Source organism: Podarcis bocagei (genome assembly GCF_964188305.1).
Source record: "Podarcis bocagei genome assembly, chromosome: 4".
Lineage (NCBI taxonomy): Eukaryota > Metazoa > Chordata > Lepidosauria > Squamata > Lacertidae > Podarcis > Podarcis bocagei.
Genome location: NC_138128.1, coordinates 37,854,782 through 37,882,738, shown reverse-complemented (window position 1 = coordinate 37,882,738; position 27,957 = coordinate 37,854,782). Strand labels below are relative to the sequence as shown.

The 27,957-nt window shown below is 44.0% G+C and overlaps 3 protein-coding genes across 5 annotated transcripts in view; 1 reads left to right on the top strand and 2 right to left on the bottom strand.

The window, feature by feature from the left end:
- Positions 1-908: 908 nt before the first annotated feature.
- Positions 909-11,124, bottom strand: ING5 (inhibitor of growth family member 5). The gene is made up of 8 exons (XM_081191384.1): positions 10,992-11,124; positions 9,962-10,033; positions 8,870-9,036; positions 7,529-7,640; positions 5,763-5,856; positions 5,364-5,499; positions 4,652-4,713; positions 909-4,265 (listed from the first exon to the last, which is right to left on the bottom strand). The coding sequence occupies exons 1-8, from the start codon at positions 11,029-11,031 to the stop codon at positions 4,226-4,228; spliced, it is 723 nt and encodes a 240-aa protein (XP_081047510.1). The 5' UTR covers positions 11,032-11,124; the 3' UTR covers positions 909-4,225.
- On the top strand, positions 11,111-18,376 carry DTYMK (deoxythymidylate kinase; the record flags this gene model as incomplete). Of its 2 annotated transcripts, none has more annotated exons than XM_081191382.1 (5): positions 11,111-11,327; positions 14,564-14,672; positions 17,094-17,184; positions 17,457-17,654; positions 17,904-18,376. In XM_081191382.1, the coding sequence occupies 5 exons, from the start codon at positions 11,111-11,113 to the stop codon at positions 18,012-18,014; spliced, it is 726 nt and encodes a 241-aa protein (XP_081047508.1). In that variant the 3' UTR covers positions 18,015-18,376. The 2 variants fall into 2 exon arrangements, with proteins under 2 accessions (XP_081047508.1, XP_081047509.1); XM_081191383.1 differs by lacking the exon at positions 11,111-11,327 and adding an exon at positions 12,621-12,941.
- Positions 18,377-21,359: 2,983 nt separating this feature from the next.
- ATG4B (autophagy related 4B cysteine peptidase) overlaps positions 21,360-27,957 on the bottom strand; it is a 29,835-nt gene continuing 23,237 nt past the window's right edge. For both annotated transcript variants that reach the window (XM_081191217.1, XM_081191216.1), the window contains exon 13: positions 21,360-23,192. In XM_081191217.1, coding sequence (XP_081047343.1) covers positions 23,119-23,192 — 74 coding nt within the window. In that variant the 3' untranslated portion in view covers positions 21,360-23,118. The remainder of the gene's footprint in view (positions 23,193-27,957) is intronic.

The window sequence follows — 27,957 nt, the reverse complement described above, 5'->3', positions numbered from 1 at the left end:
TCCACCTTTATACAAGCAAGTAACCAGCGTTTTCCACAAGCCCCAATTAAATGCTAGAAGTATATGTACATAGGGATGCGGATGGCGCTGTGGGTTAAACCACAGAGCCTAGGACTTGCCAATCAGAAGGTTGGCGGTTTGAATCCCCGTGACGGGGTGAGCTCCCGTTGCTCGGTCCCTGCTCCTGCCAACCTACCAGTTCAAAAGCACGTCAAAGTGCAAGTAGATAAATAGGTACCTCTCCGGCGGGAAGGTAAACGGCGTTTCCGTGTGCTGCTCTGGTTCGCCAGAAGCGGCTTAGTCATGCTGGCCACATGACCCGGAAGCTGTACGCCGGCTCCCTCGGCCAATAAAGCGAGATGAGCGCCGCAATCCCAGAGTCGGCCACGACTGGACCTAATGGTCAGGGGTCCCTTTACCCTTATACGTACCGTACATACATTTTGTTGGTAGCATGAACTTGCCATTTGCACACTATACCTTAGAAGCAAACAAAACATACAGTTGTTTGTTCTCAAAAATATTTTATTTGTAACAATATACCTATTATATCTATAACATGATCAAAAATACAGATAAACATTTTCACATTTTAATAAAAAGATTTCTAATATTCTCTTTCATTTACAAAGAAAACATAAATCTAATTCCTTTGACAAGAAAGTATAGGCTGTGTCGTTTGATTACTTGGGAGATAAAGCGACAACCACAAAATATGTAGATTTTTCTTTTTTTAAAAAAAAAAGGAGGGGAAGATTATCTTCAGTTTTTTCCTGTGCTCTAAATCCTGACAAAGGTAATTATTATTAAACAGGATACATTCAAAATTCAGGAGAATACATTCTTCACAGACCAGAATGCCCAATGTTCATTATCAGCATGGATATAAAAAACTTGAAACAACATGATCTGGTTGACAATCAGTTTATAGTCAAGACAGCAACATATGACACCTGTAGTGTACAGTTCAACACTATACAGCACCAGAAACCGTGCTGTGAAATATTGCCGCTGCCACATCTTCACTACTGTCTGGAGTACTGCTCAAAGGAAACAAAACATTCAATTCCTTGGGACGGAAACATGATCTTGGTTCTAGTTTATGGTAAAGTAACAGGTTCAGGTTGCTTCAAAACCTACATGGCAGCACTAACTTCCTATCCCCAAACACATTTTAAGGGCTTTCAAGATGTATGCCAACCTATAGCACTAGTTTTCCATTATCTAAGATACAACGTAAGTGGGAAAAAGGGGAAATAGATCATGAAAGTCATTGCTATTATAGTAGAAGCTAACATGACTTTATGGGAAGTTAAAACACATTTCCATTATTGATAACTGAACTACTGATTCATGAGGTCTTATAAGACTTCCTACTAAAATCTAAATGCACAATGCAAAAGCTGTGACCCCCCAAAAAATCCATCTACAATCCAGTATGTGTTGTTGCCATCAGGTTCATTTCCTATTTTGTAGTAACTACTGCAAAAGCCAGGGAACTGTCAAGCATCTCGATAACCATAACAACACTGCTGGAGCCACATACAGCTTGGTGGATCACATCTTGTGGAAGATTGCTTTGCATTAAAAGAGAGAGTTTCCCCAACTTGGAGCATTCCAGATGTTTTGGACAGCCATGCTGGCAAAGACTAAAGGGAATTATAGTCAAAAACATCTCAAGGGCTTCATGTTGGGAAAAGCTAATTTAGTGCACCCCAAACTTTATATGAAAATGCTGTCTCATAGGACAACCTTCCCTAGCCTAGTGCCCTCCAGAAGTTGGACTGCAACTCTGATAATCCCTCACCATTGGCTACACTGGCTAAGGCAACTGTAGTTAAAAACATCTGGAGGGCACGAGGTTATGGAAGACTTAAATGGTCTAATGTCCTCATTGTCTGCATTAAGTTCCATAGTTGTGTGCATGATATATAGGGGGTAACTCTCAGAGTGACAACTTACTCCAGTAAGTACTTAAGCCTGACAACGGCAGAACATTATGTAGAGACAAAACATTCTGAAAGCAAGTTATGACAACCAAACCTCCAAAATTAGTTCACTCTTATGTGGCCAATGCAAATGTGCACATGATCACTGAAAACTAGATGTAGCTATAGAAAGTAAAGTGATACAAATAAAGAATGCTTTCACTGAATTGCCTACAAAACCATGCAAAATCAATGTCATGTGAAATAAGAACTTAGGACTTGCGTTCTTTCTTAACAAAAAACCCCAAACCATGTCCTTCCAGAAAAAAACAAATATACCTTTTCTCAATTTAAAGCTACACCTGTTAACTCCACATTTTGGTTGTTGTGATAGTTTTCTCCTTTACCTTCCAGAAGGGAAGCGAGATTACTGCAAAATTGCAGGTATCACGTGGTGCAAGTTGTTCAAGAAGGAAGAATAACTCATCACTGTGATTTTGGGGTATACCCGAATCCTTAACAAACTCCACACCACTGGAACCGTGTGTGCTATATTCTGGCTGCTTTTTAATCACCATATGCAAATAATCAACATTATCTCACAATCCAAGCACAGCTGAGACAAACTAGCCATTGTACATAATATTATTTATCCATCCTTCTTGACCTGCTTTTTCCAGCCTTCAGCTGAGAAATGCAAAGCTGGAGACAGATGATCGTCTTTAACAAATATTGGTATGACAGAGTCAACATGATCCATGATGTATAATTTTTATCTCCCTATATATTGTCTTTGGTCAAACAACATTTGCATGTTTTTGATGTTACTTATAAAGCCTGCAAACCCTGGCATGGATCCAGTTCCCGTGAATGGAGTTCTGCCCAGGGGATGCTCACAAAGGAGGGAGAGGTGATTTTCATCGTTCTTCCTTCCCCCCTGCAAAACCATGCCAAGAAGTTGGGTGACCCTCCTTAACAGTGTGGGAGGTGGCATGGGGAGATGTAGAGGGAATAAACGAAATCTGCCTTTCCTCCACTTCCTCCGGTGTGAGCCTCCACGGGATCTCAATCCCTTCTGCAATAGGAAGAAGCCCTTTCATTCATTGAACTGCAGAGCTGGAAGGGACCTCGAGGGCTTACTACTACAACCACCTGCAATGCAGAAATCCTACCCACAGCCACCCCTGGGTGGGCTCATGAAAGGGACACTCTGGATCCAAACCACCTGCAATATCAGAGAGGATAGTGATGATATTGTGTGCATCACAGGCAACGATGGCTCTACCAGCTTCCTGGGGGAAAAGATTGTCCGTCTTCCAACTCAAAGCTGCTTTAAGGAGCACCCACATTCACATTTTATACTGGACGGCATCTCGGTGCTTACAGAGAACAGGCATCTCAAACCAGATAAAAGTTCAGTATAAAATTACACCAAATTGCTTTTAGGGCTTTGCAGTCCTAGGAATCTTTCCTTTTTTAAAAAAAGTTTTTCTTTTTACATCTGGTTTTCCCGATTGTTCATGTCTAACATCTAATAGCTTAGCCAATGAAAAATAAGCCTTATTTTCGTTTCATGAGTGAATCAAACTATACTGATGTCTCCTAGACATTTTGTGCCTCAATTTAAGCATTCATTGCTTACCATCAGGATAGGATAGATGACTTCAGAGGGACTCGTATGAAGCGGAGAGGCAGTAGTGTACAATTCAGAAGCAACTGGAACAGGTGTACTACTCTTGAAATTTACTTGTGGATCACACCTTACCAAAATAATACCCATTACTTTTCATCTGCCTTTGTAAGAAACAATTCTTTGCTTGCTGCAACTGAGGAACAGAACAGCACATTCCTTCCTTGACAGTAGTTATAAGGTTCTGTAAAGATGCAGTTAAAGATTTTAAATCCTTCATAAATATTGTGCGGAGCAGAGTGACTACCCTGTTGATAACAAAACAAAACAGAAAATCATCGTTCACCTGGAAGGCCATATAGGCAATTTCACAGACTTTTAGTACGTGAGCAGAAATTCCAGTGCAGGGCTACTCTTAGTACTTCATAACATTGATTGCAGTGCCACAGAAGTGTGAAACCCAGGTGACCGTCACCACAGTAAACCTCCTCCACATCCTCCTTTTCTCATTAGGATAGCTCCCCCCCCCAACGTTAAGAAAAATGACTGGCCACTGCTAAATATCAAATCAAACAAGATAGGTAAGTGACAAAAAAGATAGAATAAAATATTGCAACATGTACGAATATATTAAACTTTTTCTTCTTTCGGACTGTACATTCCCATTCTACTTCTTTTTCTTCTCCTGAGCACAGCGAGGACAAAACCTAAGGGTTAAAAAAAGAATCACTGTGTTCAGTTCAATGCATTACTTTGGGAATACATCACATTTGGGGGAAAATAAAACTCAAGAATTATACATTTAACTTCCTGGTTCTAGTCTTTACCATGTTTTGAACACCACCTCCGATCAGCTGCAGCCAGCATAGCCATGCTGCTGTGGCTTTTGGGAACTGTGGTCCAAAACATTTGGAAGACACAAGGTTGGCAAGGGCTGCCCCACCCCTTTATATCACCTTGCTGTCTCTTTTAGATTGTGAGCCTTGGGTCAAGCACCTTTGTGCTTTTGTTATGGTAAAGTGAAGATAGTATCAATGAAGAAAATTAAGTGAAGAAAACACAAGTGTAGAAAGTTATTATTCATGACACCTACCATTTCCCTTTGGGTTTCGTGGTGAGGTCCACACAAGCAAAATGGAACCATTCGATTGGGCACTATATTTGGGGGAAGAATAAAAAGAGGTTTTTTCTTAGAGAGCTTGATAACATTAATTTATCTTATCAGATTTAACAGAAATGGGAGCCTGGTTGGTGCCTGGCATGTCACAATCGAAGGGGCATATACTGCACATCGCATAGGAAACTTCATGAGCCCTTTGTTGCTTGTGAAGTGCCCAGATTTTGCAGACACAGGATGCACTACTCACTGCAAATGGCCCGTAAAGCATGATGTAAACCATTATCATTATTACTACTAACATTTGTATAATGCCCTTCATCCGAAGATTCCAGGGTGGGAAAATAGAAGCAAGTTAGCTTGGGGTGTAGACGTGACCTCAGGGTTGTATATGTCTGAAAGGTGCACAAACAACTTCAAATATGGAGTGAAGTATCAAATCCAGTGAGTCCTAAGATCCAGATCCACCTTTTCATTTAAAATATATAAGCTACGATTTTTTGCTGTAGAAAAGTGCTTTCAAATTTGTGCTCAGAAACCAGGGGAAGTCTGGAAGCAGCTTCTATTGGTCACTTGGATGGGGTTCTTTCCCCTTGCATAGTTCCGTTCTTTCTAAAGGAAGCACCTTCACGCAGAATTTGAGGAGGGAAGCGTGTGTATGGCCACGTTGGGTTATCTCAGTACTTACATCAGGATTGTCGCAGCCGATCATTTCTCCATAGGATACTTGGTGACACAAACAATACGTTGGTTCGTTGGGATCCACCGGCATATCTAGGACATCTGAAGGATGAACCGACAGGATGGTATCGGCTAATTCAGACCTGCAATGGGAGCAACGTGAACAAATATTGAGTAAATGCCAGTGATTCTTGGTAAAAAAGAATAATCTCCAGTTTGAAACTAACTAGAACTATTTGGGAGGTCGGTTAGTTTGAAGAGTACCAAGACAGCAAAAGTAGAGAAAGTATAAAGCATGTGAAACTAAGCATGCCAAAAAATCTGGTTACTATGGCACATTGGCAGAATTTTTTTTTTCAAATGGAAGCTGCTCTAAACAAGCTAACTGCAGACTGCAGTCACTTACCTTCGTTTTGGTTTCTTTTTTACTGGGACATCTTCTTCGGATGTTCGCCGGCCCCGACCCCGAGAGCTTTTCTTATCCTTTGGAGTTCGCCCCTCTGAAAGACAGTTATTTCTGGTTAACTACACCATAAGAAGAAAAACCAGAGGTTTTATACTATACAGTGGTACCTCTGGTTACGAATTTAATTGATTCTGGAGGTCCGTTAACCTGAAACCGTTCTTAACCTGAGGTACCACTTTAGCTAATGGGGCCTCACACTGCTGCCACGTGATTTCTGTTCTCATCCTGAGGTAAAGTTCTTAACCTGAGGTACTACTTCCATGTTAGCAGAGTCTGTAACCCAAAGTGTTTGTAACCCAAGGTGTTTGTAACCCGAGGTACCATTTCAATTATTCTGAAGCACCATAATGATTCAAAAATAATTAATTTTTCTTTTTTCTCTCATCTATTCTTCCAGATTTTATATAAATTGGAAAGTGATCCTTGTTCAGAAACCATTTGCCAATGCAACCTCTGATGTAGCTAGACATTGAAAAAATCCTACAACTTTATCCAGCACAACTTCCCCTATTATCTGAACCTGAAATTTGTAAAATTTGTAACTAACCAAAATCACTAAGATATTACCTGTTGGACAACAATCTTATGTATCTTTTTGTACGATTGTTCAAGTAACTTGGCTGTAAGCTGGGGCATTAAGATAAACAATGTATTCTACTTGTACATTCAAAAAGTGTCTAACAGTAAAATCCTATACAGGTTTACTTAGAAGTAAGACCCACCAAGTCAAATGAGGTTTACTCCTTGTAAAATACATTGAAGATTGTACCTAATAAACTAATGTTTGATAAATTTGCTTCTGACAATACTTCAAATGAAAATAGCTCATATATACATACCTTCAAATCACCCTAAGCTGTTTATATGTATAATCATTTTAAAAAATACTACTACAGTTTTACCCTGTTAACATTGTGCACCAGACTCTTATTTTAATAGATTTTTTGTTCTATATATGATCTTATAACAAATATATAATTTCAGAGGAACAAAATGCAATCCACAGGCAAACTGCTTTATCAAAAAAACTTACTAAGAGAAGCTAAAGGATTAGAAAATGGGTTTGGAGAAACTTGGTACTACTTTATTTTCTGTATGAGTAAGAACTCTGGAAGCCACTGTCAATGCACAATACCTTGTGGAATAATTTACACAGGTTATAAAGCAAAACTGGACCAGGTGGAGTTGTGGTTTGAGGTAGGAGGATTCTTCCTAATATTAACTTAATCAACATAATTTTGCCTGCTTTATGCCAAAATTATGGAAACCATATTGAAGAAAAACTATGGCTCAATTCTGTCCAACTAAATGTCTCTCCTCACTGATTTCTCCCTTTGTTCCTCCTAGGAGGCATGTATGCTTTTTATATAAGACTCTCATGGTGTATGAGAAACAGCTTTTACTAGGAAAGAAAGGTCTGCCTGGTGCCTTTGTTGATATCTTTCTGGCACCAGGTAATGACTTATATTCCCCACCCCCCAGGCTTTCGATAGACTCACATAAGATGTTTGCTTTGGTACTAGTGTGCTGCCAAAGCTTCCTGTAGCTGTTATGGAGGTTGTTTTGTTCTGTTTTTTTATGGTATAATGTATTAGTATTTATGTTTTAAAAGTTTTGTAAGTCTAATAGATGGTAATAATAACAAATTAAAAAGTATATAGAAGGATTTCCTCAGAGTGAGATGACATTATTCATAAAGTACACACTTTTTAGGTTTTGCGTTGCAGGGTTTTCAAAGTCACTGCCTTCCAACTTATCCTTCAGATCAGCTTCAAATCGTGCCAGGTCAGCATCCAGCCGTCGAATGTGCTTATCTACCTACATCAAAAAGAGAAACCACACAGCTAAAGAAAACAAAATCCAATAATATCTCTAGAAATCATCAGAATCAACTTGCTATCTTCCTTTTCTGGTATTTATCACTTCAATGCACCTCAATACACCTCTCTCATCTGACCTGTGATTGGTGTGTGCATTAACCACAGCCACTCACTTAGCTTTTCTGGGTGTTTGTGGGTACCACACAAATGCAAATCACAGACCATTTAGGGAGCAGAGGGAGGGAGGGAGCAGAAAAACCAGCTACCATAGGAAGGTGGTCAATACAAACCACAGTCCCCCTGTAGTCTTGAGACTCGTCCCGACAGTTCCTGTTTTCAGGTGGAATTCAATCACAGACCAGAAAATTCAGGTTGCAAAATATAGTTGATTGGGAGGTCTTGTGAAAGAAACCTGCTTCCCCCAAAGCTCAGATTTTTGGTGATTAAGGAAAGTGACATGAAAATGAACTGGGATAACACTTGCTTTGACTCAATGTCATCTAACCTCACAAACAAATCAGAAGGAATGTTCATTAAGTAGCCAACATCTAAGCTCCCCATAAACTTGTGCTGACAAATCGGGGTGAATGCTCAATGGACAAGTTGTCTGGAAATACCCATAGTCATTCACATATGTACAGATTAAGGAAATGTGGCAGATCCTTGACCACCCCAAACCCTTCCCACAACAGAGAGCCATGAATCCTAGCAAGTCTAGTTGTATTGACCCTCACTATAAACCCCATAGCCTGGATTCTCAAAGCAGTGAAGATTCCTGCACTGCCTCAGAAAACAACTTTCTCTCTGTAATAGTCCAGTGAATAAGAACATGTAGCCACAGAAAGAATTTTCATAAATGCACTGCTGACAAATCTACTTGCTTGCCAGCACCATAACTTTAGCCTCAGGTCTTTGCCCCATTGCTCCCAGACTGTAAAAGATTAAACAGGGGGAGGTCACAACCTTGTACACAATCCCAGTCCACATCAGGATTCTTTTTGAAGTAGAGAATGTATGATGCAAGCCTGCCTGTTATCTTCTTTATCTCTAACTGAACCCGGGATCATGGATCCTCATGTCTGTGTCAGTCTACAGCTACTAATTACGCAGAAAGACTAGTACCTGTAATACAAGCTTCAAAGGTAGCTATGGGAGTGGTAAGAAATACAGAGGGTGGATTTTTCATTTTGAAACACAAGTCCTCTGTCTACCTTAATCTAACCTTACCATCTCATAGGTCTGCATGGCCAGCTGCACTTTGTCATCACTGTACTCTTTGCATCTTGCGTAAGCATTCTGAATCTTCTGCAGGATTTCCACCCGTTGCTCTGATGACAAACTCCTCACTGTTGAAATGTACTGAGCAGCAAGACTGTCGATTTCTGCTTTCTTGTCTGAAGAGCAATGGGAGACAGTATGTGCGTGAGACTGAGGTTGCAGCCCTATACTCACTTACCTGAGAAGTAAGCCTCACTGAGCTCTGTGGGGCTTAATTTTGAGTAAGACTGAGCTGTGAGGCTGCAACCCAAAGCTCATTTACTTGGGGGAAAATCCCATTGAAGTCAGTGGGATTATTTGTAAGTAAGTTGATTTAGGATCAAAATATATGTTTCACAATTGGAAACATGTTTAGAAACCATGAAAGAAATGTCTCTCTGGGGTAGTCCGGGGGGAAAAGGTACAGGGCTTCTGCACATTCAGTGGCTGTGTAAAAAAAGGGTTTTTAGGAGACATAGCTTGTTATGCAAGCTACACCTGCAGACATTTCCTCAGCCACACGACTGTTAAAAGTGAAGGGGTCTTGTCCTCTTTCTCATCTGACCACTTAATTGGTCCTTTGTTCTCTCATTTTAAAATACTTGCAACTAAACCAAAGCACATGTACCAGCTGAATTCTTGAGTTGTGCTTCTAAAAGTTCAAATGAGCAGGCATGTTCTCCAACCAAAGTAAGGCACAACTGACTAAAAAGTAGTAAGACTGTGCTTGCAAGATCAATTCATACACATCTACAGTCCTTCACACGCCTTTCTCAAACTCAAATGTAAATACAGCATTATATAATTCTGCTCCTACAAGCTTTGCTAGAAGTGGTGCACGTGAAACAATGGAATCAGTTGTTGGCCACACTATGACACCCCCCCCCCCCCATCTTCATGTTGCACTGAAATAGCAAAAACGTGGGAGGCTGAAGGAACTCTGCTATGGGCTACTTCTCACTTTCCCAGTGAATATATATGACAAGTGAATCTCAGATGTGTGCAAATCTAATATGAGATGAGCACACAAGAAGATCTGTGAACCAGAATACCTGAACACACCTTCTGTTCTCTGATCCAGCTCACGCATAAGTTGGAAGTTCCTTTGCAACTCACAAGGGAGGTTTTCAATGCCTGAAATACAAAAACAGAAACGCTGCAGTCCCCTCTCTACCATAACTTTCTTAATATAAAAGTTCACAAACCAACTCCACATAACAAAAAGCATTCATAAACCTCGCCAAGTACCCTATTTTCCATAAATACCTTACCCTACCACCTTCCTCTTTATCTGTTCCCTGTTGTATATGGCATATTGAGCTGGCTACAGGTACATTTTATGAAAGCTTGTGTTTTCTTTAGGTCAGCTTGTTTTTGTTGTCTTTTATTCATAACTTTAATGTGTATATTATGCTCTACATAAACAGATTAGAGGTTTTGACAATAAAACAGAATACAGATTTTAAGAATAAAATAACAATTTTATTTTATTTTATTTTAAGAATAAAATAACCATGTGTCTTTTAAGTTGAGAAGTCTGCAGCTTTGCTAACGAAGTACTGATGCACGGGGCTGAATACATGGGAATATTAAAGCGACTATTATTAATAGTATTAGTATTATGCCCTGCCTTGGTTTCCTATGTTGAATTCAACAGCCGTCTACAAATAATGGCGCTTTCCTCGCCACCTGACTTGCTGAATTTCTACTGGTCACACAGGTGGGGAAAGAAGAGGAACCCTGACATTTTTATTTATTTTTAGGTGGCAATCCTAGAGAATGCGCAACACGACGCGCCTTAAAAGCATTGGGGGGGATGTTTTTGCTGCTCGTCTGACAGACGGCGCTCACAGTAGAGCAGGAGCGGCCCCCAGTGGCCAAGGATCGCAGCTGCATCCTTAGAAGGCCGGCGCGGAGATCCCTCCTTTACGCGTGTCAATGACGCAGCAAGAAACCTCGCCCGCCGCCCCCTCCCTCCCTCCCTCGCCGGGTCTGTGTGACGCAGCCGCAATTGCCGGCGTGGCCCCCGCCCGGCTTTGGCCTGGGCCTGTTTCCCTCTCCGTTCCTTCTGCCCAACGCCGCACTCACTCACTGTCCAGGTAGTGCTCCAGGTACAAGGCCGCCGCCGCCATCTCGCGCCAGCTAGCCGGCCAGCCAACGCCCACCCTCCGGCCCCGCCGCGCTCGGCGCTGTCACGCGGGCGCCTTCGCAATGGCCGGTCGGGGCTCTCATTGCATAGTCATGAGAGGCCGGCGCCGATTGGCCAGTCGGACGCCGCCGCTGCATAGGAATGAGGGGGCGTGCCCGGGGAGACGACGTCAACGTCCGTTCGCCATCGGCCGGAATGGGCCGTTTTCCTGTGTCCGCGGCGGCGGCGGCGCGTGGTGTTTCCCCGCCCCCACTTTCTCCCGTCATAATTCCCGCGCAGGTCCGGCTACGTCTTTCCCGCGCGGTGTTCGCGTGAAGCGGTTCTAGGTGTACACTCGTCTGTTTGGAAGGGAAAACGCCACCGAAGCCGACGGAGCTTCCTTCAAATAAATAGAAGTGCACGGGAGCTCGCGGGTTCGGGCTGTATAGACGTGGCAGAGCAAACGCGTGTCAGTCTCCCGGAAAGCTGTACAGTATTTTACAGCATAAGTAGCTTTAGCGGAGTAAAAAATAAAAGGGGGGGGGATGCTTGAATCTTCTCAGGATTTCTGCATCCACCCAAGGACAGAAACACACTGCATTTAGCCCCTTAAGCGTCCCTTCGTTGGCACCTCCTCAATATGTCCCTTATTTACTGTACCCATAAAATCGCTCTTTTTTCAAAGGGTGTAGAGAGAAGAAAGATGTTTTATGTACCATGGCGCACAGCGCAATCCTACGCGTGCTTACTCTGAGAAGTGGCACGGTGTTCGGTGTAGCTTATAGCCCAGGTGAGCCTTGCGGAGAATGGGGGCTTCCAGTGTGGACTAGACGCTTCTGGTTACCGTCAACGTGGAAAGAAAGATCATTCTTACAGATAAATATGTAAACATACTTTTATTTATAATAGAAAAAATATATATGATTGCACGTAATTCTGAAAGCTTTATTTAGTTCATTACGTAAAAAGGAGGACGGTTTAATGCCCCCACATATAACGGGCTGCGTGCAATATGGATGGACCTCCATTTCCCCCCGCATCATCACTTAAGATTTTTGTTTTTGTTTTAAACCCACCCTTCCAAAACTCCCCTGGCATTTTATTTTTATATCTAAAAAAGGTCTCAGGGCGGTTTACAGAACAAAATCAAAAAATAAAACCACGCAATATATATTCAAAATAAAAACAAACCAATACCCCCCCCTAAAAAAAAAATCAAACCTCCAAATTTTAAAAGGGCATCATGGGGCGTGGGTGGGCGAATGCGTGAAACGCTCGTCAGGATCCCACGGGTGCATGCAAAACGCGCGCGCCCTCGAATCCCCGAGGGATTTAGCTACAAAACACGGATGCCCGTAACGAGGTTTTCCCCACGTTAAGGGTACAAGTTTACTGTCAAGTCTGTTGCGCCGACATCAGAAAAGCGTTGTGCTCTTGAGTGCGTTTGCTTTGGTATTTTATACCTTACATTCAAACACAGCTAAGGGTTAATATCAGCGAGATGGACAAAAAAACGCCTAGAAAGAAAGCGGCGTCCAACGGACTAATCCTGTCGAGCACCGCGCAGTCGGCTTCTTTGATCGCGCAGTCGACTTCTGCTTTTTTCAGACGGTTCCGCTTTGCTGTGTTTTCCGTGATCGCGCGAGGGTTTGGTCACCATGGTTACACCAAAGCCGCTCTACATGCGCCGGAGGACTGTAACTCTGTGATTGCGCGAAAAGCGCGGGAAGCTGCAGTTGACGTTCGATCGCCTTCCCTTCGCCGCTGACTGAGAAGGGGGCGCCATGGCTGGCAGGCGAGGGGCGCTGATCGTGCTGGAGGGGGTGGACCGAGCTGGCAAAAGCACGCAGACCAGAAAGCTAGTGGAGGGCCTGCTGGCAGGGGGACACCGGGCCGAACTCCTTCGGTTTCCCGGTAGGCGAGGCTTAGGGGTCGCGGCAGCTGCAGGATGGCGCAGCCCCTTGGCCACACTGACTTAGATTTACCTGTATAGGTTGTCGGCAATTCCCCTGCTGTGGCAGCATGTCTGTGCCTTTGACAGACGGGTGGCGGGGTGAAAGTCGACAGGTGCACACAGCCTCTCCCGCTACGGAGGTGCAGTGGCGGGAACGCTTCATCTGTGGGATTTCTGTCTGTCCAAAGGCTGCCGACGGGGTGGGAAGGGGGCCAAATCTAATACGTTTTGTGGCGGTGCTAGTGATGTGCAGAAAGCGTTCCTTACCAGCATTATCATAGCTTTGGGCTGAGTCATTGGCCCTCCTCGTAGATAACCTTGAGTTTTTTTAAAATATAATTTATCTAATATCTAATCATTTTGACATTCGAAAAAGTCAGTTTCTTTATGGTTGTTGTTGGTTGGTTGTGTGTGTGTGTTTTTTTCCAAGGCTTATTTAACTTTATACTTTCTTGGGGTGTCTTTGAAACCATGGTGCAAAATAGTGCTTATTAAAGAAAAACTTAAACTAAGTATGATTCTACCATCTTAGATTGGCTTTGTAACTGAATTGGCATTCTGGCATGACCATGTGTGTTAGGGTACATTGTGACATGCAGAGAGAGACAAATAGCATTAAACCATCCTTATAGCAAGGGTACATGCATGATGGAAGATGCAGTAACACATAAAGTGGGTGTAATCCCACTTGTGGGTTGGGATCGTGGTTATCTATTTTCTGCCTAGATTAGGGTTAACAGACATTCCTGGGGACAGTCCCCGGATTTGCAAATCTGTCCCCGGACAAATTCCATCCCCGGAATGTCCCCAGATTTGCAAATCTGTCCCTGGGAAACGTGGCAGCAGCAGCCTCTGAGGCTGGCCTGGTAACGCAGTTGGCTCTGGCTGGCTTCAGGAGCTGTCTGCTGCCACTGCCACTGCCGAAGGGTAACCGGGGATGTCCCATGGTACAGATCTCCTGTCCCCTTCCCCCTTTGTTTTGACAGATCGGGGGAGGCTCGGGAGTCGGAGGCGGGCAGCCGTTGCCCAGTTCTTTAAAAGCTCTGCACATTTATATTTCACAGGGTGCGAAAGAAGGGCTTTGTACCTTGGCCTGGCAGAGAAACCGTGCTCCTTGCGCCTCTCCTGGGCAATGCCCACCCACCTGCGACTCTCAAGCCTCCCCCGATCTGTCAAAACAAAGGGGGAAGGGGGCAGGAGATCGGGGAAGGCTTGGGAGTCACGGGAGGGTGGTGTGCTGTTGCCCAGTTTTTTAAAAACTGTGCATTTATGTTTCACATGGTGCGAAAGAAAGGCTTTACACCTTTATACAATATGCATGTGTGCTTGGCCCCAGGGTCTTTTGCCTCACTACTAACTCCCTGTTGCTACTCAGCTTCAAAAAAAGGGGGGGGGTCCCCGGATTCATTGAAAAAAATCTGGTAACCATAGCCTAGATGCTAGGGAATGTGTATTTCTGATATTGAATGCTGCTATCTTTTTAGGAAGTTTAGAAGTAGCATTTGACTCATGCTTCCAATAGTGATGTACACTGGGAAGAGAACGTTTGTCTTATTCCACTCTTGTCTACATCTTATTGCAGACAGAACTACAGAAATCGGACGGCTGATAAGTTCCTATTTGGAAAAGAAGAACAATTTGGAGGACCACACAGTGCATCTGCTATTTTCTGCTAATCGCTGGGAGCAAGTGTAAATAGAATTCTTGTGAAATACATGAGTACCTTTTTGAGCCCCTAATTCAATGCTGCTTTTCTGCTTTGGGAGAATACTGGGTGAGATGCAATGTAGTGTGGGTGGATGTCTACTCCCACAGGAAGTCTTCATATTTCTCTCATTGGCTCCCCTACGTGCTCTTGTTATGCAAGCAAATTTCTGTTGTGCAAGCAGGCAGATGTTATTGAATGTCACCACATGAGTCAAGTGTCTTAATAATTGGAATTTAGGCATATTTCTCAAAAAATGAAAAAATCAAACTTATTCTGTCTAGTTGGCAATTCATGCTGAAGAGAGGATAAGAGAAATATTTGTATTTGATCAAGATTCATGCATGATGCTGGAATTACAGTTGCTGTCAGGGACTGGATGCAAAAGATATTACAAAAGGCTAGGGTAATAAATACTAATCCAGAATAAAAGCAATTGCGATTCACTTACTTCCATAGATATCCCCCCCTTCTTGATTTCTTTCCCACATTCTTGATGTAAGAATACATCTACATATTACATATCTTGACTTGTAGTTAACACATAATCTTTCATCTGTTTTCATATCCTGTTCTATCGATAACAGCGCAGTGGGCTGGTTTGCATGTAATGGTATTCCATGGTTTATGGCTTACTGTGAATCAGCAGCATTCTAATGCATGCTGTTGATTTACACTATGCATGGTTTGTTGCTTCTGGCTCTGGGCAGAGTAGACTGAAAGAGAAAGTAGCATGCTTCTTATTCATGGTATTGTGATGTGCCCAGTGTTTTCTTGCATTTCCTCATTCACTGTCTGCCTATTGACCGCAATTAAAAGGAGTGAATTAATAGTGTTGATGCTTTAACATCTCTTATTGGTGAAGTTGTGAGGCATTGTTTCCTAGTTAAATGTTTATTAATTAACAACATTTAATCAAATTAATGATCACCTTTTTTTGGCCAAATTACATTGCAGAAATTAAGGTGCACATTAGTTTCAATAGCCAGCAAATACTCTTTTTGGTTTCATGGTTCTGAACATTGAGGTGTGCATTAGATTTGATGGTGCATTAGACTCAAGTAAATAGGGTAATTCAAAATGATGTGGCATAATTTATGCAGGAGAAGAAAAATATCCAAGCAATTCTTAGCCCACTTCTGGTGACATCTTAAATAAGACTGAGTTTGGAAATACTTAAGAAATAGATTACTTAGCCATTTAGCAAATTTTTATTTGGATATAGTAAGCAAACTTAAAATATATACCATGTTAACTTTATATGTCAGATCCCCCCCCCAAACAATAGTCAAATGTTGTGGAACTCAGATACCAAATTAGGGGGTGGGGAATCAATATACAGAAACACAGTTTGGCTGCAGTCCCATACACCAGGGTTTGGGAATCTGTGGCCGTCCAGATGTTCAACTCCACTTCTCATCAGCCCCAGCCAGCATTGCTGGATGATGGGAGCTGTAACCAAGCGGCATCTGGAGGTCCACGGGTTTCGCATCCCTGCTGTACATGTTCATCTGGGAAGAAGTCCCATTGAACTCAGTTGTACTTGCTTTTGGGTAGACATGCATGTGATTGCACTCAGTATGGTTTAAATGTTATAGTCAAATCCAAAGCTTTATAAACAAACATCTTAGAAATTAGGTTATTGGAATACGTGTATAGACATTACAGGAATAGCATACATTTCCTTACATAGTTTAAACTTTTGAGAAAGAAAATGAAGACACTGAAAACTGTTAGCATGCACATTTACCAAATTATTTGCAACTTTGAAATCACCAATTTATGAAACTACATTTTTAAAAAATGCATTATTATTTACAGTATATCACCCAGAGTAAAAGGTAAAGGGACCCCTGACCATTAGGTCCAGTCGTGGATGACTCGGGGGTTGCGGCACTCATCTCGCTTTACTGGCTGAGGGAGCCGGCGTCCAGCTTCTAGGTCATGTGGCCAGCATGACTAAGCCACTTTGGTGAACCAGAGCAGCACACGGAAACACCATTTACCTTCCCACCAGAGCGGTACCTATTTATCTGCTTGCACTTTGTGCTTTCAAACTTCTAGGTTGGCAGGAGCTGGGACTGAGCAACGGGAGCTCACCCCGTTGTGGGGATTTGAACCGCCAACCTTCTGATCGGCAAGCCCTAGGCTCTGTAGTTTAGATCACAGCGCCACCCGCGTCCCAGAGTACTATTGTCTTAATGAGGGTGTATCCAGAGTCGTTCGTGACTGGACTTAACTGTCAGGGGTCCCTTTACCTTTTTTTATCCAAATGTCATATATAAATAAACATAACATTTTCTCCATGTAAATACAGTCCCGGCAATTTTATACCTTGCATCACTGCTTTATTCCAAATTATTATGCTTCGATTTTTCTCTAACAGTAGTATCTTTCTAACATTCAGGCCATTGATTAAAGAGAAGTTAAACCAAGGTATCACTCTGGTAGTGGACAGATACGCATTTTCTGGAGTGGCCTTCACAGGTGCTAAAGAGGTGGGTAAAAAACACCAATTCAGCCTCATATAAATATAGTATTTATGGAAAGATTTGCTGCATTGAAGTCTGAGGTTCAATGGTTCAATCCTTGGCTTCTCCAGGCAAGTTAAGGGAGAAATGCTGTCTGAAATATCAGAGAGTAGTGGCCAGTACTGAGCTAGATTAAACCAGTGGTCCGACTCAGTATAACGCAGCTTCCTGTGTTCCTGTCAAATTGCTCCTTGGCTTCATTGGGCTGTTTGCTGCATCTCTCATTTCTCTCCAAACAGAACTTCTCCTTGGAATGGTGTAAGCAACCTGATGTTGGGCTTCCAAAGCCAGACTTGATCCTTTTTCTTCAGCTGAGCACGTCTGAAGCAGCCAAACGAGGAGACTTTGGAAATGAACGATACGAATACAGCTCTTTTCAGGAGAAAGTTCTGCAACGCTTTTACCATTTGATGGAAGATAAGACTTTAAACTGGAAGGTAAAAAAGGAAACTTCAGGAGGAGCACTGTGGGATTCATAAGCCAAAAAAAATCAAACAACCCTTGTAGGAGATCTGAAACATCTGTTGAAGGGGAAGAAAAACCAGTAGGATGAGAGTAAACATAGACATCAACGTAATACCTTATTAGTATATTTTGATACTTTATTTCTTCCACCAACTGTTCTTCTGTAGTTGGGTTGTACATGAGGAGTGTTTCATATGTTTGTGGTTTTGTTTTGGATGCAGGTGATTGATGCTTCAAAGAGCATAGAAGACTTGCATAATGAAATAAAATCGTTTGCAGAGGAGGTCATGCAAGAAGCTCAGTACAAACCCATAGGAGAACTGTGGAACTAGGACGAGTTTATCATCTCCTCGGGGTCACTTCTCACCTAGCCAAAATCTGCACCGTTCACCTTCAAGCAACCCTGTATTTATATTATCAAATAGGATTTGTTAGACTTGCTCTTGATGCAACTCTCTTCTTTCTGTTTTGGGTGGCGTTTTATAAGAGACTGGTCTGGCAGCTCTGTAGAGACTTGGACTGGAGTTGATACGTGAAAGAAGCATTAGACAAAGGTCTTTTTGTCCTACCAAGAGAGACTTAATACTTCAGCTCTATAGTAGCTGTTGTTTTCCAGAGTCATAATTTTAAAACAGTTTTTCTTTTCGTAATGAGGGGGAAGAAGTTTACTAATAAATCTCAGATTTTCACCTAATTTTGTCGAGCAGAAACTTATGTTGAGTGGAGAATCTTTTTCAGCCCAAAGACCGCACTGCCTCATGGGCAACCTTGTAGAAGGCCACATGCCAGTGGTACACAGTCTGAGAGGCAAGAAGTGGGTAGACAACCGTACAACTCTTCCCTTTGTATGGTAAGCTACATTCCAGCTATGCAAAAGTCAAAGGTTTCTGTACACACATGCACCTCTCCAGTCGCACAAGCAAGAGGCATTATCAGAGTTCAAGGATGTAGTCCAGCCATACAGAAGCAGTCAAGGAAGATCCAGTCCTGGGTTGGTATGTGGTATGGGCTGAAGCTAGGGGTGGGGCCTGGGCTAGATCCAAGGGCCAGCTAGGGAAGCCTGGAGGTTCCTTATCCCTGCAATATGTACTTGATAGGATGGCTTAAATAACTTGAAACATGCCCACCCCAGTGCTGATTAAGCACCTTTCACTCTAGAACAGAGCAATTAACCTGTCACCCTCTATATGTTGTTGGACTTTAACTCCCATCAGCCTCTACCATCATGGCCTGATCTGATGGGCCACAACATAGCCACCCCTGCTCTAGATCAAGCTGCGTTAGCGTGACTAAATGTGATGTTTCACCCTGCCTTCCCAACAGAGAATAGTGCATTAACTTCCCAACCTAAATATTTGGAGTGACACACAACCCTTTGCCATGGACAGTATTCTTCGTTTCCTGCATAAATGGGGGAAAGTGTCATATGAGAGAGTTGAGGTTATGGTACCTGGTCAAAATAAGGCTAACTTAATATGGAATCTTAACTCTAGCACGACACAGGAACCCTCCAGAAGTTGCTAGCCTACAACTCCCATCATTCTTGACCATTGACCACGCTGGCTCGGTTTAATGGTAATTGGGAGTCCAGCAACATTTGAAGAGCCTTGAAAACTCAACTGGCAGTTCACTGGGTGACTCTGGATTTCAGTATTATGAAAGGAGAAATGTCTGCACGCTTTTAAAACACTACCACTGAAACCATTTCTTTGCGAATTATATTAGCCCCATTTATGGTGTTTGTTTGTTTTTTAGTGGTATTACGGGGGCTGCTGTCCAATTATGTAGCAAAGATCCTGATTAGAGCAGTATATTTAATGAAAGTCTACTGTATTTGAGTTTTCAAATTCTTGAGATATTTCTTAGACTTTTTCCTTTCTAAAGATTTCATCTGACTTTTTTGTTCTTCAGAAGCAGTGGTTTGGATATGGGTCTCCACCATATTCTAAAGTGTAGACTGATGTAGAGAATTAACTTATTTGCAGATTCACAATATTGTTCCCACTATCACCTTCAAACCTTGTTATGGTGATAAAGCCTTTGTTCAGTTTCCTATTAGTGATGTATTTAAAGAAGCAACTTGTTTGCATATTTAGAAATGCATTCTTCAAATTTGTCCTTTACTGTTAACTTATTTGCCACTTTTTGCACTTTCCTATTCCTAAAGAAAGCAGTCTTGCATTTTATATCCAGAAATCTTTTATTTACTCATGTTGGTGTTCTCTTGGAATTGTGTGTACCTTTTCTAATATAATAAATCCCTTCATGGGCTTTGGAACTTAAGCTGCAATCTATATATACATTTCAACTATCCTTTAATCATACCAACTCCCCATAAAAAAAACAAAATAAGGCAATTCCCAGGCTATTTCTCATGTTTTTATGTTGAATTCAATATTAATTTGATCACTGGTGCTATGTAATTTGACATTGCTAGACTTTGTACCTGAACTAGGATCTCTGCTAGGATTTTATTTAAAAATCAGGTTTTTTGTTTCCTGAAAGTTTTGACAAAACCATAGTGCTATCCTCAAAATTCTTACTACTCAGTTTGAGGGTAGTTATAGGTAATGTCTCAAGATCACCGTAGTTTGGACTGAACAGCAGGGGAGGTTATAGTAGGATGCAATTCTAGTACTACATCATTTCATGGTCCCAAAGGTGCATTATAGGCACTGAGGCTGTCTTCCATCATTATCTTCTGATCTCAGTATTCTTTTACGTGTGTTAAAGGAAAACAGAAATACATAGAAAACTAAAGATACACACACCCAGCCCTCGCAAGGCGCTGGACTTGGGGAAGGAGGCACGGGGCTCTGGCAGGGTCCTAGAGCCCTCACATTCTTCTCAAAGTTGAAAAAACACTAACTAGGCTTTGGGAAGGTGGAGGACTCTAGGACGCTGTCTGAGCCCTTACACTTCATCCCCAGCACCATCCTTGGCAGTGCCAGGGCTACCAAGGCCTCAAGGACAGCATGCAACCTTCAGGCCTCATGTTTGATTGCTGTGTGTTAGGACATAACAAGTACCTCATTTTTCTGCCCCTCCCAGAAGTTAGTCCGTAACCTTGGGATGACATTACACCCTGTATTATATAAGCAGGATCAATCTTCTTTGCTTCCTAGTGAGGGTGCCTACTTCTCAGCAATGCAGAAGGAAACCAGGAGTTTGGTCCCAGACTCAGTGACTTGAAGAGCTCATGTTCAGCAAGAGCAGTGAGGCACAGATCCTGTCCTATATTTTGCCCTTGTCACAGGACAAGTAGAGAGCCGAGCATGTCCCAGGAGCGCCAGTTGCATCGCACAAACTGGTGGGGAAATGCTCTGGCTTCGACAGAGATCGAGCAAGCATTGTCAAGCAGCATGCAAGGAGAGGCCCTGAGGAACTTGATTCTAGATGATCGTCAGGATCCCTTCCAGCTCTGCAATCCTGATTCTATGAAAAATGCAGCTTTGGCCTCACAAAGCAAGCAGGACCAGAATATGGAGGAGAGAAGTGAACAGAATGTTTCTTGCCACTCCTGGTTTGATCTTTCAGAGGAAGGGACTCTACCCTATCTTACAGAGCAGGCCAAAAATTTCATGGAATATGTCACAAACAGCATTTGGTTATGACCCACTTTTCAATTAGTCTGACATTTCCGACTCAGCAGGGCAGAAGTACCAAAAATACAAAGGTTTCTTTTAACTTGGTTTATTCAGATACAAATTGAAAGCAGTTGATGAATGGAGCACAGCCCCACTTCCTCTGCCTCCTCTCCCTCCAAAAGTCTATGATCAAGAGGAGAGGAGAAACAGCAAGAGAAAGACAGCAAGTTATAACAATGACAAATAAGCATCATGGTTCAGACCTCTGCTTTCTGGCAGCTTTAAGGGGCAATCAGACCTACGACGTACTACCAGTAGATCAGTTACCCCTAGATGCAGTTACTTTATAGATGGCTATACTGCCATCTTTTAGGCTGATAGCACTGCTGATAAATGCAGGAAAAAATGCTCTGTAAACATATTTGCCACCTCCAGCATCCATCAATGAAGCGACTGAATTTCAAAAAGGTGGTCAATATTTGGGGGTGGGGTGGGGAGTGGCGGGTCCTCTCCAGCCATTTTCATCTCTTCTAAACAAAGGTAGCTCTAATGCTATTTTAAGAGTACAACAGCCACCATTTCCAGCCTAGCTGAGAGCTGGTAAATTAACATTTCAAGGCATCCAGAATTTGCTGAGCTTTTCTTTAGAAACTAGTATACCTTACAAGTCACAACATAAAACTGAAAAGCAAGTGAACATCACCACGCAAGAGAAACTTAACCTTGTGTAGTGTATAAACCAGGGAAAGAAAGAGGGGGCCAAGCCTCTGGCAATAACCACGCCAGGCTTTTAATATCACAATTTTGGCATTAAAGCAAAGCATTTTAAATCCATGTAACAAATCTCCAGATTTCATGATCAGAATCTAAACACAAAGAGATGGAATCAAGAGAAGGAAGCAGAGGTACTTTCAATTCAAGTGAGCTGGTGGATGTTTCTACCACCACATTTTATTAAATAGCAGCCACCATATTTTTAATATGGAATAGAAAAATACCCAACAAATACAGGTTATATTTAATGAAGCCATATCCTGGTTAACTTGTCAGTTCTTCCTTTTGGATGTGCTGTGAATGGCCTCCAAGCTGAAAGAGAGCACTTGTCCAAGCCCTCCCTACTCTCTATACTGAAAAGTTATATTTGTAATTTTCGACCCATACTTCTTACTGTATCATTTGCTATGCATGATGAGATTCCGTGATTTCTAGAATGACACCACTGGGCAGAGTATGAGAGTTTAAAACAAAGGGCCATTTTGGAACTTAAAAGCAGTAATACATCTCTCTGGAAGCACTGTATCCGAGATAAATTAAAGCATGAGTAGCAACAGTTGATGCAAATCATCTTGTGAGAGCTTTTACCCCCCAATTTACACAGGACACATTCTGCTGGGCTAAAGAGACAGCTATTGGATAGGTGTCTGTGTTTTATGCTGGTTTCCACATCAAACTACAAAAAGTGAGACAGAAGCAAATGGGATTTTAAGTTTTCCTTAAAAACAGAACTTGTAAGGACCAAGCACTCGGAAGGGCTTTTACTATTCTTGCTCACCCTTTTGGCTTGCTAACATAAAAATAATCTTCAGCTCCCAGGAAACACTGCCTCCTTTTCCTGCAGGTACTCTTGCACGGAGAAAGCCTGACTAAATCTATTAAGGCCTTAAATGACGACCCGTTTCTTGATCCCACTGCAAAAAAATCCACTCAGCTCCAAGGCTGCACAGAATGCTGGGGTGGATGGGAGGCAGGGATGTCAACAAGCACCTATGAAAGCTGGTAGCCCTAGGCTCTCCATGGAGCTCCCCTCCCCCCACAACACAAATTGGCAGAGTTAGCTTCTTATTGTTCTTTAAAGAGATAAGATTTCAAAGTCTTCATCTTCTGAATCAAAGAATCTTTCCAGTCTGTCTGCATCGGAAGAATCTGAAAGGCAAAGAGAGGTATAATCATAATTAATATAGTCCTGGAATTATGTACACCAGCACATATATCTAGATCTATCAAGAAGACCAGGAATGCTACTGGACTGTTTCGGGAACCAGCACATTATGGAAAGTTGCTTGTGCAGGTAAAAGAAAAAAACTGATCAGATAAAATGCAAACAGGCTCTGTTCCTGTTATACCTGGGAGACGTCAATGAATATTGTAATTTCCCTAACTATGAAGATTGAGAGCATACTAAAGTGCTATGATGCTACACTCTTTATCCTGAAATAGCTATGTTTGTTGCCTTGCATATTACACATGATACATACTACACAAAGCACAATACTATGCTTTGAAAGTGAATTAGTGCCTGGACACATTATTAATGACACGTGAATCTTCACCATATTCCCCGTATAGGGTTAGATGCAAAAAACAACAACATTGCCATGGTGTCTATGATCCAAAGAGAACAAGTTCAAGTAGCTGGCAATGAGATTCACCATGTCCAGCTAATTTAACAGGTCCAGTTTGACATGAGTGGGCAACAGAAACACACAGTTCATTGTACTGGCAAAAAATGTTAAACAGTCCCAACAGAAACCACAGAAAAAGCCACACTAAAAAACATAAATTCAAACAAAGCAAGCTATAATTTTATGATAAATATTAGAAACAAATTTCAAATCAGGATTAAGGATTTTCGCAAACCTTTGACAAAATTTAAAGTTTCACAATTTGGAGTTTCACCTCAAAATTCAGATTCTAAATCTGACATCAAAATTAAACAATATTTGGGTTTTTTACCTACTCGAGGTTACTTATTATTATAATTTACTAAATATTGTATGCTGGTTGTCAAATATTAATTGCGGCTGTACAGTGGTGCCTCGCAAGACGAAATTAATTCGTTCCGCAAGTTTTTTCTTCTTGTGAGTTTTTCGTCTTGCGAAGCACGGTTTCCCATAGGAATGCATTGAAAATCAATTAATGCTGTCAGGGGTTTAGGAGCAGAGGCACGGGCAAGGGAGGAAACAGAGAGCGAAGGGGAGGAGGCAGAAGAAAAGATGAGTGATGACGACGACCCGAGATCTCCTAGTCTTTCCAGTGAATCAGAGGATTCACAGAAAGGAGCACCAGTGGCCAGGGCAAGGGGGGCACCCCAGGAAGATAGAGCCAGAAGGGACTCAGGGGGGAGCAGCTGGAAATCGGGACCAGCGTCACCGCCAGGAAGCAGGGAAGAGGAAGGGAGCCAGGGGGGAAGCGCTGGCAGCTCACCACAGGAGGGAGGGCATGAGTCAGGAGTGGCCACACCTCCATCGGGGAGCGAAGAAACGGTTAAGAGGAAGGTGGAAGGTTGGGCGCGCGCGCCAAGTTCAAATGCAGAGGAAGGCGGCGCAGTAAGCAGCCCCGAGAGGGAACCAGGTCCTAAAGCCCGGCGCAAGGAGGCAGGAGGGTCCGGGTCAGCGTCAGAAGAATCCCGGAAGGAGGAGGCCCCGGGGGGTAGAGGGACCCAGAGGAGGACAGTCAGGCGGAAAAGGTGGAGCAAGGCTAGGATATTAAGTTGGTGCTCACGGGGCGGAGACTCAGACGGAGCTTCGCCGATCTAGCTACTAGACGTAGAGTTTGCGCGCAGCAGCGTGAGAATGGAAACTGTAATTCAATAAAGACTTTTACTTAATGATCGCTGGCTAGCGTGATCCTCTGTGAGCTAGGATCTTCAAGCAGCTCTGACAGTAAGCTCCGTCTCATCATTGTGGGCATCTACAGCCTCGAGGAGGGGAGAGAAACAGGTGCCTACTAGCGAGCTCACGAACGGCAGACGACATGACGGCTGAGCAGCAGATAGAGGACCTCAGAAAAGCAGTGGCACAACTGAACGCCGAGGTTCTCGCATCCAGGAAGAGAGAGGAGGAGGCAGCTGCCGCCTGCAGGGATCTCCAGGTCAGGTTAGACGTGCTGACAAAGCAGACACCCCGGCAGGAGGGAATTGGGTTGGCGAGACGGGCAGGCGGGCTAGTCTCTCACTTCGATGGGAACCTGCAACAGTATCCCAACTTTAGAGCCGACGTACTGTGCGCACTGCAACTGCTGCATAAAGACTTTAGAGATGAACAAGAGAGAGTGGGGTTCATCATGTCCCATCTGCATGGGGATGCGAAAGCATGGCTACGCAATTTATGGAGAGATAAGGATCCGGCGCTCCAGAATGCGGATGCCTTTATTAAAGCGATGGATGGGTGCTTTTTATCAAGTATTGACGTGGATCTTGCACGGAAGGAGGTGCATGGGCTGAGACAAGGGAGGGCCAGCGTCAGGCAGTATCATGCCCGCTTTTTCGCCTTGGTCAGTGCCCTGGAATGGGACAGAGATTCGGCTCCTGTAAGAGACCTCTTTTGGGAGGGGCTGCACAACTCGATTAAAGATGAGATCGCGAGGGGGGAGAGACCCCGAACCACCCAGGAGGTCGTTCAGAGGGCACTGGCAGTGGGGGTGAGGCTGGAAGGACGTCCGTGGAGCAGGGACGAAGGGCGTGGAGGGCGCGAACCAGCCGGGGGCCCCTCCTTCCTTCCCAGAGAAGCAGCGCGGGCGCAATCCACGCCTCCGCCAGGAGGAGGAGCCGAACCTATGGAGGTTGGAGGTGCAAGGGCTCAGTCAGCAACCAGAGCCCTAGCACCGGCAGCAGTGAAAGCGAAGCCTCCTAGAGGGAACAGGAAGTGTTACGTCTGTGAGGAACCAGGGCATATGGCAAAAGAGTGTCCCCAGAGGCCCCACAAGCTCACTGCAGCCTCAGCAATGGTGACTGCAGCAACGCAGCAAGGAGGACCACAGCAGGGAAACGACGCAGTCTGGCTGGAGGAAGAGGCACTGGGGCCCAGCCAGACGTGTTAGTGACGCAGTCCCCAGAAATTTTGCAGCCCGTGAACCCCCTCCCGCCCAAACCAGTAGTGCGGCTCACAGCATCTCTCCAGCTGCCCAATGGAATCACCATAGACGTGCCAATCACCATCGACTCAGGCAGCAATGCGGACTTTATAGGGCAGGACTTTGTCGACAGGCACGCTGTGCAGTTGCTGCCAGCCACACTGCCCCTGCAGGTTGTCACGGTGGATGGCAGGGAGCTGCTCGGGGGGCAAGTGGTGAAGCAGACGCCACCAATGGTGATGCGACTTGGGAATCACAGAGAAATCATCAGCTTCAACGTCACTCAACTATCTGACACGCCCGTTGTATTGGGCATGAGTTGGCTGGACAAGCACAGCCCAACGATGGCTTGGTACCAGAGGCAGCTGACCTTCGGCTCTTCCTTTTGTGCTGAACACTGCATCGTGCCCAGGCAGGAAGGAGAGGAAGAGGAGTCACAGCTGCTGCTAGGCACGCTGCAAGCGATTCCCCACAAGTACGCTGAATTTTTGGAAGTTTTCTGCGAGAAGGAGGCAGACAGGCTACCCCCTCACAGACCATATGACTGCAAAATTGACCTGCTGCCGGGGGCGGCGCTGCCTAAAGGGAAACTGTATTCCATGTCAGAGGGCGAACTGCAAGAACTCAAGGAGTTCATTGATCATAATTTGCAGCGCGGCTTCATCCGGGAGTCCAAGGCAGTGGGGGGCAGTCCCGTATTCTTTGTTAAGAAGCGGGACACGCCCCAAAAGAGACTCGTAGTGGATTACAGGATTTTGAACAGTGTGACTAGGCCATCGGACTTCCCCATGCCCCGAATTGACGACCTCCTCGCGAAGGTACGGAAGGGCAGAGTGTTCACCAAGTTGGACCTGCGGGGGGCGTACAACCTCATTCGCATGCGGGAGGGTGATGAGTGGAAGACAGCCATGTTCACGCCACTGGGGACCTACGAATATAGAGTTATGCCTTTTGGATTGCAAAATGGCTCCCACGTTTTTCAAGCATTTATGCATCACGTGTTGGCGGGACTTCTCTACAAGACGTGCGTCTGTTTCTTAGATGACATCCTGATCTTTTCGGAGTCGCAGCAGGAGCATGACAAGCACGTCAAGGAAGTGCTGAGCAGGCTAAAGCAACATAGGCTCTACGCCAAGCTGGAGAAGTGCCAATTTGACGTGACGGAGGTGGATTTTCTGGGCTACAAGCTGTCTGACAAGGGGCTCGCCATGGACAGCGCCAAGGTTCGAGCGGTGCTGGATTGGAAGAGCCCGCGCAACCGGAAGGAGGTCCAACGGTTTGTCGGCTTTGCGAACTTCTATCGCAAGTTTATCAAGGGCTTCGCGATGCAGACGGCGGCCATCACTGACACGCTTAGCTCCAAGAAAAAGAAGTTCATTTGGACAGAGCAGGCGGAGCAGTCCTTTCAGGCACTCAAGCGTCTCTTCGCGTCGGAAGAGCAGCTGCTTCATGTCAACCCCAGCAAGCCGATGAGGGTGGAGACAGACGCTTCGGACAGAGCCGTGGGGGCGGTCCTGCTGCAGAAAGACCCGCAGGGGGTGTGGCGACCGGGAGCGTTTTACTCCAGGAAGCTCAGCAAGTCCGAGCAGAACTACACCATCTGGGACAGGGAGTTGCTGGCCATTCACGCAGCGTTCAAGGCGTGGAGGCACTTTCTGATCGGCGCCAAGCACACGGTGCAGGTTTGCACGGACCACAAGAATCTAGAGCACTGGCGCACGGCACAGTTCCTGAATCAGAGGCAGATACGTTGGGCTGAGTTCTTTGCGAACTTCGACTTCCGAATAGAGTATGTCCCGGGGGACACCAACATCATGGCAGACGCTCTCTCCCGTAA